General features: G+C 42.6%; 2 protein-coding genes across 4 annotated transcripts in view; both read right to left on the bottom strand.

Moving 5' to 3' along the window:
* LOC139328890 (RNA-binding motif, single-stranded-interacting protein 2-like) overlaps positions 1-16,158 on the bottom strand; it is a 152,480-nt gene that overhangs the window by 1,077 nt on the left and 135,245 nt on the right. The window lies entirely within an intron of this gene.
* On the bottom strand, positions 1,152-15,320 carry LOC139329590 (LIM domain and actin-binding protein 1-like). 3 transcript variants are annotated; one of them, XM_070959995.1, is made up of 10 exons: positions 15,246-15,320; positions 12,236-12,375; positions 11,670-11,712; positions 7,801-8,244; positions 5,241-5,295; positions 4,785-4,882; positions 4,015-4,093; positions 3,807-3,838; positions 3,581-3,714; positions 1,152-3,426 (listed from the first exon to the last, which is right to left on the bottom strand). In XM_070959995.1, the coding sequence occupies exons 2-10, from the start codon at positions 12,352-12,354 to the stop codon at positions 2,370-2,372; spliced, it is 2,061 nt and encodes a 686-aa protein (XP_070816096.1). In that variant the 5' UTR covers positions 12,355-12,375; positions 15,246-15,320; the 3' UTR covers positions 1,152-2,369. The 3 variants fall into 3 exon arrangements, with proteins under 3 accessions (XP_070816096.1, XP_070816098.1, XP_070816097.1); XM_070959996.1 differs by having other exon boundaries at positions 1,178-3,426; positions 3,581-3,711; XM_070959997.1 differs by lacking the exons at positions 11,670-11,712; positions 12,236-12,375; positions 15,246-15,320 and adding an exon at positions 9,154-9,401.

The following is a 16,158-nucleotide window of genomic DNA, read 5'->3' as shown; positions in this document are numbered from 1 at the left end:
CTGTAGATGTGCGCTGCAAAGATTTAACAAAAAAAACCAACAAAACAAACAAACAAAAAACAACCAACCTCTGGACTCTGTAGCTTACTGGAGTACTCATATGAATAAGGATTGATGGCATCCATGAAGAGTCAGCAAAAAAGGTTAACGACTGTTCATGTGATGCTCACCTGCTGCTAATGGTGTGCTGAGGAAACACTCTGCACATCATCACATCAACCTGTACTGTTCACAAGGTGTACTCGTGTTTTTTCACTGTCATAGTCCAGGTTTGATGATTCGTCATCTTGGTTCATAGGAGCTAATAACGGTCTTCTGCTACTCCCGGCCATCTACCACGCACCTTTAGTATTTAGCCCACCTTTATCTTTGGTTTAATTAAGCGTGACGTGTAACACAGTCTCTCTGATAGTTTCTGTCTATCCAGCCCGTGTTTACACCCTGTCAGGTGTGTTTTTGTTGATCTTGACTTTTCTCTCATTCCCTCTTTTCACTTAAAGCGATCACAAAAACATGCCAAAGTCATGTAAAAAATAAAGAATATTTACATCCACTGCACCAGTGACCACTTTTTTCTGTTGTGTCAAGCTTAATATGAATCACATTTAGTGCCGTCTGTTGACTTAAAAAGTAAACGAGTTCATCTTAGATATATCTGAAAATGCAGACCTGATACTTTGATCACAGCTTCCCACAGTTGTGGTGGTAACATTTTGAAATATACACACACACACACACACACATATATATATAGTTGAACTCTTGATAATTTGGTTAAGCAGTTTCTGTAGTCAACAGTGTTTCAAAAGCAGTGAAGCAAATACATTATGGTATTATTTGGGCTTATTGGTGTTCAATGTTTTCTGTCCAGTTAGAATAAATACAAAAATATGGTGTAACAGTATTAAAGTACTTAAAGAGTTCTAGTTATAAAGATTATATCGTGACTACAGCCTGCAAGTAAAGAAATCTGGGTTCATTTGTAACAATGTGAGAAAGTGCACTCATCATAAAGCTGGTAGCTCTCCATTCCTAATATATTGGATTTATTTGTGAGTTCAAGTAAAAGTCCAGATAAACCATGTTTACCCTGTTTAGTTTGGTCTGTAAAGTTGTTGTTTCTTACCAAAGACAGAACACAAAGGCAGAGTCAGGCAAAAGAAAAGGAAGTGACAGGTTTGTACAAACTCTGGATTTCCTTATAGATACATTTTAATTGTTTTTCAACAGTTTTGACTGTAATGCCCAATGTGTCATTATACAAATTATTAAAAAATATTCTGCAGTGCAAACATATATCCAAGAACACCTTTTAAAATACAAAGTGTTTTACACGCCATATAAACTGAGTCACATTTGAAAACACAAATCCAGAAGGCCCAAAGAGATGACACCATGCTATTACACAGGTGTCCGTAGAAACCTTGATTAATTACGCTTCCTGCTTTCATGGTGATAACGGTGGTTAGAACAGTAAGTATTTCTGACAGGGTCACAGTGGAGAGGTCCTGACCCCCATCAGATCGTATAAGAAAGGCTACTTCACACAGCTACACCTGAGTAAAATAATCCCTTTGCAATTTGCCCAATAAAGCTTCTGTAAAGCTCCAGTCTTTTTTATGAGCAGAGTGCCCCCTGCAGGATACCGTGATTAAGGTTACTAATATGTGTATATTTAAAGATCCTCATTTACTTCCTAAGAAGACCGACAGTATTGGTTTGTAGGATTTTAAAAGTCCAATCCAGACTATTCTCATTTGGCTTCTATTTTCTTTTTCTTTTATGTGCTATTCAAACAGAAATGTGCAAAAATGAGAGCTATAAAATGACATCTTCAAAATACACTGCTGCTGCGTGTTTTTGGTGTAACCTATTTAGGTGTTTTCTGCATTCTGGGGAGGGCAAAAAAAAAAAAAAAAAAATCACATAATGACTGTTTTGCTTGAGCAGAAGGGTACTGCCTGTCATTAAAAAGCACTTAAAGAGCAACATGAAGTATAATGGTTTTTGGATGCACCACCTGCAAATAATATGCCACTGATGGTGCATATAATTAGCAAGAGATGAGGTCCAGAGATGCAATAATTCAATTTAACAGAGGCCTACTTTCCAGTATAATCAGGAGTCATATAAAAGTTGTATTAGATATCTTTACAGTATAGAATTAAAATGTAACAAAAATCTATAGTTAAAGGCAGTTATTGCAATATATATGCACATAAACATACCAATTACACATCTGTGCATCTCTCCTATAACACTATGGAATCTGGCAAAGCTATATTTGTGATTTACCTACAGACTGAGAAAACAAACCTGGCTGAAAGTGTTACATGGTGGATGGACGCAACAATAACTGAGAGATGTTCCTATGAGTCAGAGTCCTGTTCCTCCTCCTCCTCCTCCTCGTAGTAACGGTTCCTCTTGATTATATCCTCTGCACTCAGCTCCTCGGCATCACTTCCTTCTTTGTCCTCCTCCCAGAAGCCAACATCCTGGGAGGTGCGGTTCTGCTTTGGTTGTAGAGGTGGAGAGGGCGATGGTGAGAGATCCGGGGAGATGCTTCTGAGAGAGCCCTCTTCTACTGCCATCTCTTCTGCTGCTGCCTTAGCTGTCTGTGCTTGCTCCTGTTGCTCGGGCAGAGTCTCCACGTCCTCCACTGAGACGGTCTCACTCTGTATTTGAGGCTCTTTCTTTTCTTGCTGTTTCATCTGCTGAAGCTCTGGCTTATTTTCCTTGGGTGGCTCCTCAGTTTGGTTTTTCTCCTCAAACGATTTCCTCCATTCCAGCAGGGATGTCCGAGGGCGACGGGGTCCCCTGGGTTCCACACTGGTTGCGGTGCTGGGTTTAGCTGCGATTGTAAATGGCCGACTGCGCTCCTTTAGAGAGGAGCTCCTCCTCAGGCTCTTCAGTTCAGCCCGATCTGAGCTCTGGAAGGATGATGGCACATCATCCACCGGGGGCCACTTGGCTCTCAGGGATCGGCCAAAAGCAGCTCCCTCTGTGATTGGACTGAGTGCTGGTGTCCCAGTCTGGCCCTCGCCAGCCGGAGGAGGCCAGGCGACCCTCAGCCTGCGTGTCTCAGCCAGCTTCTCTGCAGACTGGAGCTTCTCTCCAGAAGCGGCATGTGTCTGCCCACGAGTCTCCAGTAAGGCAGTCAGGTCTGTAACTTTAACCTGTGGGGATGTTTCCTCAACTGGCTGTTCGTCAGAGATACTCTCAGCCGGACGCGTCACCGCTGCTGGTCTCTCTTGTTCTTTTGGCTTCACCGCTTCCTCACCTTCCTCTCCGTCAGCTCGAGGCTCCCAAAGCTCCTTGTGAGGCCGATGGCCGAAGCCCTCATCATAGTTGCCTTTAGCTTTAAACAGCTGGCTGAAATGGGGCTTGCAGTAGACGTTACCATGCAGCGAAGCATAGTTCCCAAGACTAGAAATAGAGAGCAACAAAGATATTATTTTGCAAATGGCCCTGTTTGTCAGCCATTGAGGATATTTAAAGTATACAATATGTATACAATATTTAAATTTAATTAAAGGCACAATGAAAATTAAGACATCTCAGGAAACAGTGCAAGCCTTACCTGAGCTTGGTGCTGCAGTGAACACAGCGGAAGCAGCTTTTGTGGTAGACATGCTGCAGAGCCACCAGTCTCTCCAGCGGGTATACGGTCTTCAGACAAGCGATGCATGTCTCCCTCACTGGTGGGCAGAACTTCTAAAACACACACCAATAGTCACATATAACCATCATCAGCCAGGGTGGAAATGGATTTTTTTATGAGTCCTGCATGTCTGTGACTGACTCACCCTCGGTGCTTTGGGTTGTTCACTGTTCTCCCCTGAAACAGACAAAACACACAAACTGTCAATCTGCTGTAGCTCAGCTGAAACCTACAATGGAGCCAAACTGTACATCACTCTGGGTGCCAAAGGTATTAATACTGCAGTTCATGTTTTCCATTTTGACATTCAGTATTACAGGTAACGTGCCCCTGTGGTATCCGCTAAGACTGACCATTGCACTCAGGTGCAGGACTGTGTTTCTGAGCAGCTGCTGCAGATGTTTTCGGAGCAGGCTGCTCTGGGGTCAGACCCTGGAGGAAACACAAAGCAAAGGAAAAAAGGAAAACAAACACAGTGTGTAAAATGGCTTGGACATAATGAACGGTTCTGCATTTCCCCCATTTCTGGTGGAGGTAGGAAGGAAGAAATCAAAGAAACAGGAAGACAGCTAACAATGTATATACAATAACATCAGGGGGTGGAGACAAAGACTCATAAATCACCAATACATGGTGTTAACTCCATCACTGCTATATGTTAACTTTACTTTTGTGAACAAATGCAGTTACAGTTCACTCATCTTCTGATGCATGAGAACAGGCTGTTTTAGACCATTTTAAGTGTGAGGTGTTTTTTGTTTTTTTTTACTGTGGATGGTCAAACTCCAATAATGTGGGAAACACTGTGAGTTTGTGCGTGATTAAATCCACCATGATAAATTTATTGACGTATGTGCAACAATTCTGGATTATTGGAGCTTCTTAATTCCCATTACAAACAGATGTTATTTCAGAACAATCAAAATCTATATTTCTTAATACACAATACAATATGGAGTTAGTTTCTTTTAAACTATGATAGAAATTTCTGATTTATAGGGCTTTAGTTTGTGTTTTTGAATAAATGTACAAAAAATAAAAAAGTTTCACCGTAAGAAAACTTTAAACTTATCATTAATATTTTGGTAGATTATATTTTAGTTGTTATACAAAATGAACTCACAGAGGGAGTGGTGCCTTGTTTAAAAACAGCAGCCTGGTACTTGGCCATCTTCTCCTTCATGGACGTCGACTCCAGCACTCTGTCAACCACAGACGGACCTACAGCAGAGGAGACGGTCACACTTAATGATGTGACACTAACTCATGAAAACTGTAGCTGCATTTCACTAAAACAACACGATAGCTCTTCAGCTTAAAAGTACTGTGTAATTCATGCTGCAGCTGTGGCACAAATGACTGTGTTCCCTGAAACATTACCCACCCACATACATGCACACATAGCAACGGTCTGAAACAAATGTTTAAGGTAAAGACCACAGCAGCAGTCTGGGAGTTAAAGGTTCAGGGTTAGTCTTTATTTAATTCTGTGCATTTTATCGCCTCCACTCATTCATAAAAAACCTCTACTAATTGTTCAAAGGGCTGTGTGTGTTTGTGTGTGTGTGTTGGTCTTTACCCCCATGTTGGTCCATGTCCTCTGATGAAGTACTGCGCAGTGTTGTTCTGCCACCCTGTAGGAGTAAAATGACGGTGGAATCAGAGATCCAGTTTACAAAATTGCTGCTCATAAACTCGTCCGTGCGTCAACGCTGTTTCCTCTCCTGACTTTAGTTGATGACATATATCCATAATTACATTTGTTTACCAAAGCTTTACTGCCTTCCCGTCTTTCAGTCAAACAAATATCACTAGAAATCCTACATTTTCATAAAACACAGATCCTTTGCATTTAGGTTTCTATATCTGATTTTTTGGATGAATTTCCAAAAGATACAGTGACTGAAAAACCTTACATCATTAAAAAGCCTGCCATACTGTTGTGCTGTGTCATAACAGATGTTTTGATGCCACAGTGTTGTTTACTCTAAGACTTTTCCAGCAATGCACAGAATAGATTCTTACAGAGACAACATGTTGTGGTTCAGTTTGTGTGTGATGTAATACTATAGGCTACTATTTTAGTCTCTGTCAACTAGTGTAAAGAGCGATAGAGAGTCTGAGACAAAGATTATTGGTCAGTACAAGTTTCACTGCCTACACATCAGGCACTGTCTGTCCTGTTGCCTCCATGACACATGGACATCATCATGGACTGATGTAAACCCACAGCACCGTGAGTCCTCGCAGTAAAACAGGGAGATCATATGAAAGTATAAAAATCCTTACTAACATGAAATATCTTCTGTGTTTCAGGTATTATCCAGAATTATTTCTGATAGATGTGCAGCTTCAGAATAAAGCCTTCAGGGGCACTACACCTGAATCTTGCCTCCATATTCTACCCTTACCGTTCCCATGAAGGCCTTTGACACAGCGTCATAACCACAAGTACTAAACTACAGGCTCCATCTCTGCAACACTGCAGTAAAGACAGAAAAATGTCAGGTATGCACGGACAGCCACCAACATGCCTTTGACCTGCAGTCAGAACCACAGAAAATATTACACTGCACTTTACTGAAGGAATGGACTTTGTGTGTGTGTGTGTGTGTGTGTGTGTGTGTGTGTGTGTGTGTGTGTGTGTGTGTGTGTATGTGTGTGTGAGAGTTTCTGACATTGGCTACTTTCAGGGGCACATTTCCAACTAAAGACCAGTTAACTGGGGACAGCTTGTCCAAGTGAGGACAAAAGCTGTGTGCCCAATTGACAGAAAAGCTGATTTCTGGGTCAGAGGTCATGGTTGGGGTAAGTCTCTGAATGTAAGTCTGTGTAACTTCACCAAAAGTGACCTGAAACTGAAGTCAATGTGCATTTGTATGTGTGAGTGTCCACGTGTCACCAACACTAATGAGTAAACCAGACAGTTTGTCTCAGCATTTCTCCGAAACACACATGAACGTAAAGGAGCTGTAGCCAATTAAAACAGCCCATTTCTTCAGGCTGCTTCACGGTGAGGTCCTGTTGTGCCACCATCTTCCTCTGCCACATAAACCCAAACACCTGCTGGGTTCTGAAACGCTACGAGGGCTCGGCTACGCTGACCTGCAGTACTTGTGTTCGCTGAAGAAGAAGATATTCAACCTTTTCAGCCAGTATTGACAGAGTTAGTGTTACAATGCTCCAAGTCTAGCCTGTGAATGTTTACCAGCAACTTTTACACTTCTTCTTTCTTTGTGTTGACGAATGAAAAACCTGAGAGCCTAAAACTGAAGCTGTTTGAAATCCAGGACACACAGAGTGGCTAATGGAGAGGGAGATAAAGACAGTTGCACCTCAGACGTGATTCTGAAGAACGAAACAGCCCTCACTCAGGAATGTTCCCACATTCCTCAGCTATGGAAGGTGAAGAGTGGAGGGCTTGTTGTTTTGGGCTCAGAGGGAGAGAGACACCCAGAGAGAGTGGAAGGGAAGGGCAGGAACGGGAGGGGGAGAAAATCCAGGTGGAACAAGACTACTTCAGAAAATACAGGCAGCAGAGAACACGGACAGACAGCGCCATGTTTTAACTGTTAGGCAGCATTTCAGTAATGCGTGTAAAGTAATGACATAGTCCAGATTCACAACAGAAACAATACTCCGAATTATTATGTTCTGTTTGAGTTGCAGTAACGATAACTGGTCGATGAATGCACGGCACAGCAGCAGTTACATCTAAGTGGTTAAGAGTTCTGTCAAAGGTGCAAATTATTTGTAGTTGTGAAAAGCAGCTTCAGGTTGTGCAACATAGGGTTAACCACATGTGAAAAACTATGTTCTGCCTTTTAACCACCATCAGTACAGTAAATCCCAAACATCAACATTGTGGTAACAGTTAATGCTTGAGAAACGTGGCCAATAGATGCACAGCTGTCACAGCTGTCAATAAAGAAGAGACTAAGAGGCTCATTCATGGAAACAAATATGATCTCACTGAACGTCAAACGTGTGCACAAACTGAGAAGTTCTGTCCCACTTTTGTAGATACTTAAATAATTGAATTATTAATAAAGTGAGGGGATGTCAGTGCTTGAGGAAGCATGTGTCTGTCATTGTGTCTCAAATGTATTGTGTATGTGCTCCCACTAGTCTGTAACTACCTTGCCTATGGCGTCCTCTCCTCTCTCAAACCTCATCTTCAGGTTGTTCAGTGGAACTCTGGGTTTTTCGGAAATGGAACAGGGGCTGGTTGGAACTTGTTCTTCAAGCTTTTCAGGTCTTTCACTGTGTGTCAGCTCATCCCTGTCCATCCCTCTCTGTTCTTCACCTTGGGGTGCCTTTGGAGCTGCAGAGGGCTTCTGGACACGACTGGTTGTAAGCTGGCCTCCCTGAGCGGTCAGTGAGCCGGGGCTCTCTAATGGAGGATGGTGCTCGGCTTCAGGAGCAGGCCTGGACAGAGCAGGAGGCCTGCTGCGAGAGCTGGACTGGCTAGGAGGTGGGGCAGATGGAGGTTTTGCCTGATCGAGGTTCCCTGCCTGCTCCCAGCGCTTCTTCAGAGCACTCAGGTTGGCTGACCGCAGGGAGGGTGCCGCACTCTCTGAAGTCTGTGAGGAAGAGAAAAAGAAGCTAAACAGTCAAAATGTAAAGAAAAGCAACACTATAAAGTCTGTTCTTCTCATGCTGGTGTCATTTTGTATGCTAACTGAACTATTTCCCTCTGGCAACAAGGCATATAAACAGCACTAAACATACAGCTTAAACATTGATTCACCACAATGGGATGAAGGAAATGCCAGAATCTGAACTCGGCTTCACTGACAGATGAGGTGAACAGCTGTTCAAAGCTGGTCCAGGAAATAGATGTTTTGCTGCGGCTGCTGAAGGCAACAATTGGCTCAAGATGGAGATGGCAGGGCTGAGCACGCTCGCAGACTTTTTCATTTGCATTCCTTTCAACATGACAACTTCACCTTTCCCCCCAAAAAACCACCACTCAGCCATTCATGTCCACCAAACATGTCGGGCTACAAACAGAACAACAGGAGGCACCGCTGTGCAACCTCCAGGAACTGCCTTAATCATAAATGAGGAACGACACATTGAAGAAAGAGGATGTGGATGTGGATGTGTGAATCAATCAACCTCACATAAGTTAATTCGTCAACTAATAAAACTTTAAAAACAACGTGAGCGTTTGTGAGCAAATATTCCAGCTGAGGTCACATCAGCAGAAGACAATTAAGCACCAATATATTATTAAAAGCACAAACTGCAAATCAATTTTCAACTTAACTTACAGACGAAAAGAGATGACAACGAACCAAAATTCACAATTAGTCCCCAAAAGACGTAACTACCTCAGCATATTCGTACATCAAGTGAAACTTCTACAAATAAGTTATGAACATGCACACACAGAAAGACAGACAAAAAAGAAAGAAGAGACAAATAAGAACACAAGAAAGGACTCAACAAGAGACCAACCACCCAAAGCTGACGAAAAACAGTCATACAATTACTGTCTTTGTGAGGCCAGTCCAGCGTGAACAGGAAGAACTGGACAGTGAAAAGATTGTTCCCCTTGTTAAAGCAAAAAGAAAAAAAACTGAGTGAATGCACTGGAGTGGCCAAACGAGTTGAGAGCACCACAGAACAGCAAGAAAAGTGAGAGTCCTCCGGTCGGTCCTTCTCTGCAGCTCAGTGTGCTGACAGACAGTGAGAGGCAGAGCTCCACCAGATGTTAGCGGCTTGACAAAATCTGGTCCGAAGAGCCAGTCCAAGCCCTTTAACACCAGGAAAGTGAATGAGAGAGAGAGAGAGTCAGAATACCCAGGAAACCAGAGCAGGAAATGCTACATTTGAGGAAAAGTTAACTCTTTGCTCACTGTGTCGGCTTTGACATTTTTCCACTGGCAAATGATTTCTGAAGATAGTAGTGCTAAAACACGTGTCAGCATAGCGCTTCTCTTCACCGAACGAACAAAGGATTCAAATAAGAAATGACACAAAATGTGGAATACAAGACATACAAGAAAAAAAATCATCAAGTGAAAGCAGGAATGAGTCGTAAGAGTTTCAGCATCAGAAGAGACACATCACACAATATCAAACAAAACGCTTGGCATTTATTTTGAGCTTTAAAGGTATTCACTAAAAGCGCAAACTATGAAACTGACTAAAATTCTCTTTGTTTGACTTAAGGCAGCTATATCAGCCAGAGGAGATGATACACACTGAACAAATCTGAATGCTCCTCCACAAATCACTCACACATACCGACGCCTTGACTTTTCAAACATATTCCTGACTGAGCTGAACTAACCAGAGCCTGCAAAGACAGATCCGCTGCACCAAACCCATCGGTGGTTTGATATGTGCCGACAGACAACCTGGTCTGTTTGGACTCTGGAGGACAGAGCAGCTATTATCTCCACGGATCATGATGTCCAATAAGTTCTGAGACCAGCTGCACCAGCTGATACCATGAGGATCAACTCTGAGACCTTCAAGCCTGTTTGCAGGTTCTGAAGGAGGAAAATTCACCATGAGAGCATTATCTTTTCAGTGTGATGACAGCTCGTAGAAAAGTGAGTGAGTGAGCAGTGATAACTGGCTCCAAGTACGATTTACTACATACAATGAAAACAGGAGCAAATGAGGTGGACAGAACAAATCTCTCTAATCCTCATCACCATTCTTTTATCAATCAGATTACATACATACATACATTTTTATCACAGATTTGCTCTAAAAATGACCAAAATAATCTCACATGCCCCTCACATGTTACCAGAGCCCAAAGCGAAGCCCAAACGTTCCATAAGTATCAGCTTCCAAGTCAGACAGAGAAGCTGTAACCAGAAAATGTTTGATATTTTTAAGAATTTCCTGTCATTTATCGATGTAATTTATCTAATGGACTAATCGTTTCACTGATCACCCCCTTCACTCAACCCCCCCACCCCCCCCAAACACACACACACAGACAGATGGTCTTTTACGCTGCTCATTCAAACTTGCCTCGGGCGCGTCAGGACTCCAGTGTTATAATCAAATGTTTTAACTAGACTTCTGCATCCCTGTGACAGCGCGCGCGTGCGCACACACACACACACACACACACACACACACACACACACACACACACACACACACACACACACACACACGTATCATGAACCTGTCAATTTGAGCTTGTAGTCTTCAGAAATGAGCCTTCAGAGCATCTTTTAAGTTCTGTTCTGCATGCAAGGAAGTAATGAAGACCAGCTGCTTTCACTGACAGTACATTCACATCACGTTTCTGCAGGAGTTGAGAAACAAAGCCTTCTTTCATTGTCTTTACCAGCCTGACCATTAAACAAAGACTAGAGAAGGTAACATTTTTTTTAAAGCAGCTGGCTCTGTCACTCACTCACTCACACACACACACACACACACACACACACACACACACACACACACACACACACACACACACACACACACACACACACACACACACACACACACGTAAACAATCACATTTCATGCTGCACACACACAGCAACATTACCTTGTATTTCTTCATGGCATTAGCTGATCAGTTACTCATCTAATCTCAGTCCTGCTTTGTTTATCAGTCTTTCACACTGACAAAGCAGCTAGACACAGAGCATTGAAGAGGGATTACAGCGTAGTAGGATTATGGGATTGATAGCCTACCCATCGCAACAAGTGGCCAATGAGAGGTCAGCTAAGACACTGAGCCCAGACAGTGTGTTGGCAGGGTGAGCGTATGTGTACGCTCCTCATGTCAACATGCAATTTATTCATTTAGCACCACCAGCACCTGCAGAGCAAATGAGGCGAGGCGTGCAGCATAAACACATTTCATTTAATCATGAGTTTGCTCAGAGACGCTTATCAAAACGCTGTAAACAAGATGTGTCACGGATTTAAGACTGGATCACAATTTAAGCTGTATGCTACCATTTCATAAATCCCAAAACATGTCTCTGAACTGAAATAAGATGTCTAACAGAAATACCTTTTTCTTCTCTGCACTGGACTCCTCAGCAGCTCTCTGGTACCTGAGAAACACAGAAACAACACTGACCTCTGGTGACTCAAAACAAAAACAAACTAGACTTTTTCTAGGACTCACAGCGTTTCTTCTTTCAAGAACCATTTAGAGCTCTGAATTCTAGATTTAGCTGTATTTTGTATTTAGATTCTGTTCTATTTCATGCATTTTTGGGGGCAAACAGTTTGTAGATTAAATGACAAATTGTATTCTTTGTGTGTTTTATATGAGCACAATGTAATACAACATAATAATATCAATATACAGTATGGGATTTCATTTACATAAGTAGTTTGAACTAGCTCAATATAGTCCTAAATAGAGCTCAAACATTTTGTATTTTTAACATACTATATGTAAAAAAAAAAACCCGGCAGAACAGGAAATGTCATGAAGAACGTGAGGCAGTCATGTGGGCCAAACACAGCAGCACTACCTTGAACTGCACTCAGTGTCGATGTCTCGCAATACAAATAGTTTTACGTGTAAAAACTGACATCTTACATCCCTGAGTGGCACGTGTCACTCACTTGAAGAAGCGATCAGCTATGGCATTGTTTCTCCCTCGGCCACTCAGTGACAGCTCCTTCGCAGTCACGCGCAAGGACTGCGTCGCCCAGGACCGTCGATTGAATGGACCACTTTCCATCTCTGGCAGCTAAGTGAATACCTGAAACACAAACACAACCGCCATTAGCCATGTTCATTACCACAACTATTGTAACTCTTCACCTCTAGGTAATTTCCCAAAAGTTTAGCAGAGAAAAGTAAACTTCAGGCATATTGTAGTTGTGTGTGTTAAGCAATTGAGACCACCATACTGACAGTACTGCCCTGTTTTAAATCTATCTTAACATGTACAGACTCTTCACAGTGTTGGTGCCAGAGTCCAGGTTTGTGCACGCAGAGGAACCATCTTCTGTGTGAGATCACTGATTTACAAGATGCTCTCCATCAGCTCACCTCTTGTCACCCCCCACCCCCAGCCCCCAACGTACATACCAAAGAGTGCATGCACATGCAGTATCTGTGCTCATACAGCCGTGTATGCAAACAAGTCAACATGCTCAAACTTGCACTCCATCTTGTGCCACTTGATAGCAAGATAGAAACACGACTACAAACTGCGAGCGCATTGTCATTATGAGAGGAGAACTCGCCAAGATAACATGCCACAACCGCACTGCGTGACACACACAATCTGTCTTTATCTTCACTCCAACAAACACACACTTAAAGTGCTGCAGATGAGCCTCTGATAAACTTTCTGCGTCTGGAGAGACATCCTAATGTCAGGCCATGAATCCCTCCTTTCGTGCTCAGACAGCATGTGTTTAAATCACCACCGAGCACAGCTGGGAGACTCAATCATAATCATTTCTCTGACTGTCTGGGCCTTTTCACTCAGGTGCGCCTATTACTTCACCACTCAGATGCAAAGCGATAATGGCACGAGGACTTTGGACCGAACTGAATTTCAACACAGCCATGATTTTCTCAAAAACAGTCAAATGAAATGACACCTCTGCCTGTACGACCTCCAGACTTACCCATTCAGATAAATACAATATGATACAGACAAAATGTTAATACTATGGAATTATATATAATCATATATAATTACTTTCACTTATTGTCAGACCAGTGTTTAGGTCTCTAGATACGTGGAGGCAAAGGCTAAGAATTAGATCCAACACACTGATATGAAGGACAGTCCACAGTTCAAGTACTTTCAATACATTTATTACCTCTGAACAGCTTGGGCCCGTTTACTGCTGCCACAAGCTTTAATGCCTACCAATCAAGTTAGTTAATCTTGTCTATTGATTAGCTGTAAGACTATTCCAGCCTTCATCAGATGGAAAGGCAGGGACACACCCTGATCAGATCACCAGTCCCTCACAGGGACAACGCAGGTGAGTTCAGAGTCACCAGTGCACCTCTTTTGCATATCCTTTAACTGTTAAAGGAAGCCAGAGCAACTGAAGAAACCAGGAAGAGCGGATTAACACCCTGCAAAAATAACAAGGGTTGAGAATCAAGTTCTTGTCACTGTAAGTGCACAAAGAAAATAGCTGAGCAGAGCTGCCGCCTGGAAATCAATACACAGCAGGGAATAATACAGATTGAAATGAAGACTAGGGTGGAGTCATAGCACATTGTCATCAGTGTGAAAACAATCATAAGGCTCTACATTCTGACTGTCTTACTCAGTTTGGAAGCCGGAGATTAAAGAAGCTAAACTGTTCACTCAGTATTGTAAAAGAAGCTATTGTTACAAATTTATGACATGCCAGCCACAACTGAAATCCAAAGAGATTAAAAACTACTAACTGTAACACATCTTTACGACATGTGCCAAAACTTTTACAAGTCCAACAGACAACTTACATTTACCTGTAACTGCTTTAATTGGCATTTACTTGGGTCAGCTTGAGGCACAGTTAGCAGCATTATTAATTAGCAATGAAAGAAAACTGTTCAAGTGTTCTGAGCTTTACTCTCACATAGCCAACAGGTTCAGTTTGTTTTTGTGTGACACCAGGGAGCTTTAATGAAATGCTTTGGCTTTCGTGTTTGACAGCTCCACACCTCCTGACCTGGCATTGTTCACTTGACGTATTCCTTCTCTGAATTCAATCTTCGGGAGAGAGAACATTGACGAAATCGTTCATAATCTGACGTAACAAAGGCAACAGAACGTAAAGAGTGCCTGTCCAAAGGTGGTCCTGTTTCTGCAGTTCACCTGCAAGCGGAGCCTTGAAACCATCGCAAGCCATCTGATATATGAGCTTTTGAAATCTGATCATCTAAACAGCCGCACTTAGCTTCATCTCCATCACTTGTTCTCAGTGAAAGGTGGATACTAACCTTTAACCCTGGCTTTAAACCATGTTCTCCTTAACAACAAGTAACCACAAAACAGCCAAGATCTAGTGTGAGTCATAAGGAAGGAGGAGTCCGTATTACTTAACACATGAACGACCTAAGACGCAGTTATTATTATTGAAAAACAAAAGCACTAAACATGTTGTTTTTATACAGGAATAACTGAGTTTGACCTGAAAAAAGCAACACTGGATGTGACACACCAACATGACTTCTGTTGAAGATTGACAGGCCTGCTCAGAGGCAAACATGTTATGTGAAGCATTTTAATTTCAGGTGTGTGTGTGTTAACGCTGGAAGCGCCTGTTGGGGAGCGTCTGCGTCCGCTGGTCGAAAACCAAAGTTCAGAGTTACAGTGGAAACATTTCCACACGTTCACCTCGTGACATGGAAGTTTACACTGAGGAGTACACGGTGACAGCCTACAGCACAGCCTCAGCAGCTGGACTCGTTGGTATCGATCATTTCGGAAGACGGCGAATCCTTTGAGAGCGAGACACAGCACGCGCACGTGCGTAATTCTAAAAATCACCGCCAAAATCGAAACACTCACATTCGACTCCTCAACATACACTTTTCCGTATCTTTAAAACGGCCACTCTAGAGCTATTTCCACCTGTTTTCACGACCTTGTTGCGAGTTTTGTCTTACCTGTGCGAACTTCCGTTGAGTCACTCTTTTTGTGAAACCTGGAGACACCTGACACCTGCTCCAGCCGCTGCGTCACCGCCCGGTGTGGACCCGCCAGAGGTGGAGTGAGCGCAGAGGCGTCATGGGAGTGGCAGAGTCGCGTCATGTGATCTCATACACCAATGACCTTGGGTTTTGCCTTACCCCTCACCTGGTGCGTTTTTGTCCGTGTGAGCGCGCTCCTTACCACCCACCAAAATTCCTGAGAAAGAGTCGCTCACTGTTCAAGCGAGCAGACACACTGACGAGCTCAGGTTTCTTACAGTGTGTGTGACAACAGAGCAGCAACTGATTCTCCATGGACTGACAGTGCAGTGATGTAGACTATGACTAAGTTATTAAATTAAAGTGCCATAATAACAATTCTTCTACTATTTAAAGTGATGATAATAATAACAATTATCAGAAGATACTTAATTTATATTGAACCTTTCATACACAAAGTCCACCTCAAAGTGCAATACAATGAGCAGATAACCCATCAATATGTTTAAGAAGAGAGCTCTGATTCAGGCATTTTCTTGCTCTATAAGCAGAACTGACAATGCAGGTACAAAGGTCATATCCAACATTAAAATGTTTTAGCATCTGCAGAGCAATAAGAGACTTCAAATAATAGTCCCTTTGTGAGATCTCGTTTTCTTTATTGTAAATGGGAATAAAAATAGGTCATCGCTGTACGTGGTGCATTAGATGTTTGCATTGCATTTGCCTGCTAAATAAGGTCGGCTGGGTGGTGTAGTGAGAATCGTGGCTTTATGTAAAGACTTTGCTCTATGCTCCAGTCTGCTGAAGAGATTTTGAGCAAGGCATGATATCTTTTAGCCACATGCAGGGCTGCTGCAGTTACGCAGACTGATCACTTTACTGTCGC

The sequence above is a fragment of the Chaetodon trifascialis genome, chromosome 3 (assembly GCF_039877785.1).
Source record: "Chaetodon trifascialis isolate fChaTrf1 chromosome 3, fChaTrf1.hap1, whole genome shotgun sequence".
Classification (NCBI taxonomy): Eukaryota; Metazoa; Chordata; class Actinopteri; order Chaetodontiformes; family Chaetodontidae; genus Chaetodon; species Chaetodon trifascialis.
The sequence above is the reverse complement of the archived record's forward strand: the minus strand, read 5'-3'. Positions and strand labels throughout refer to the sequence as shown.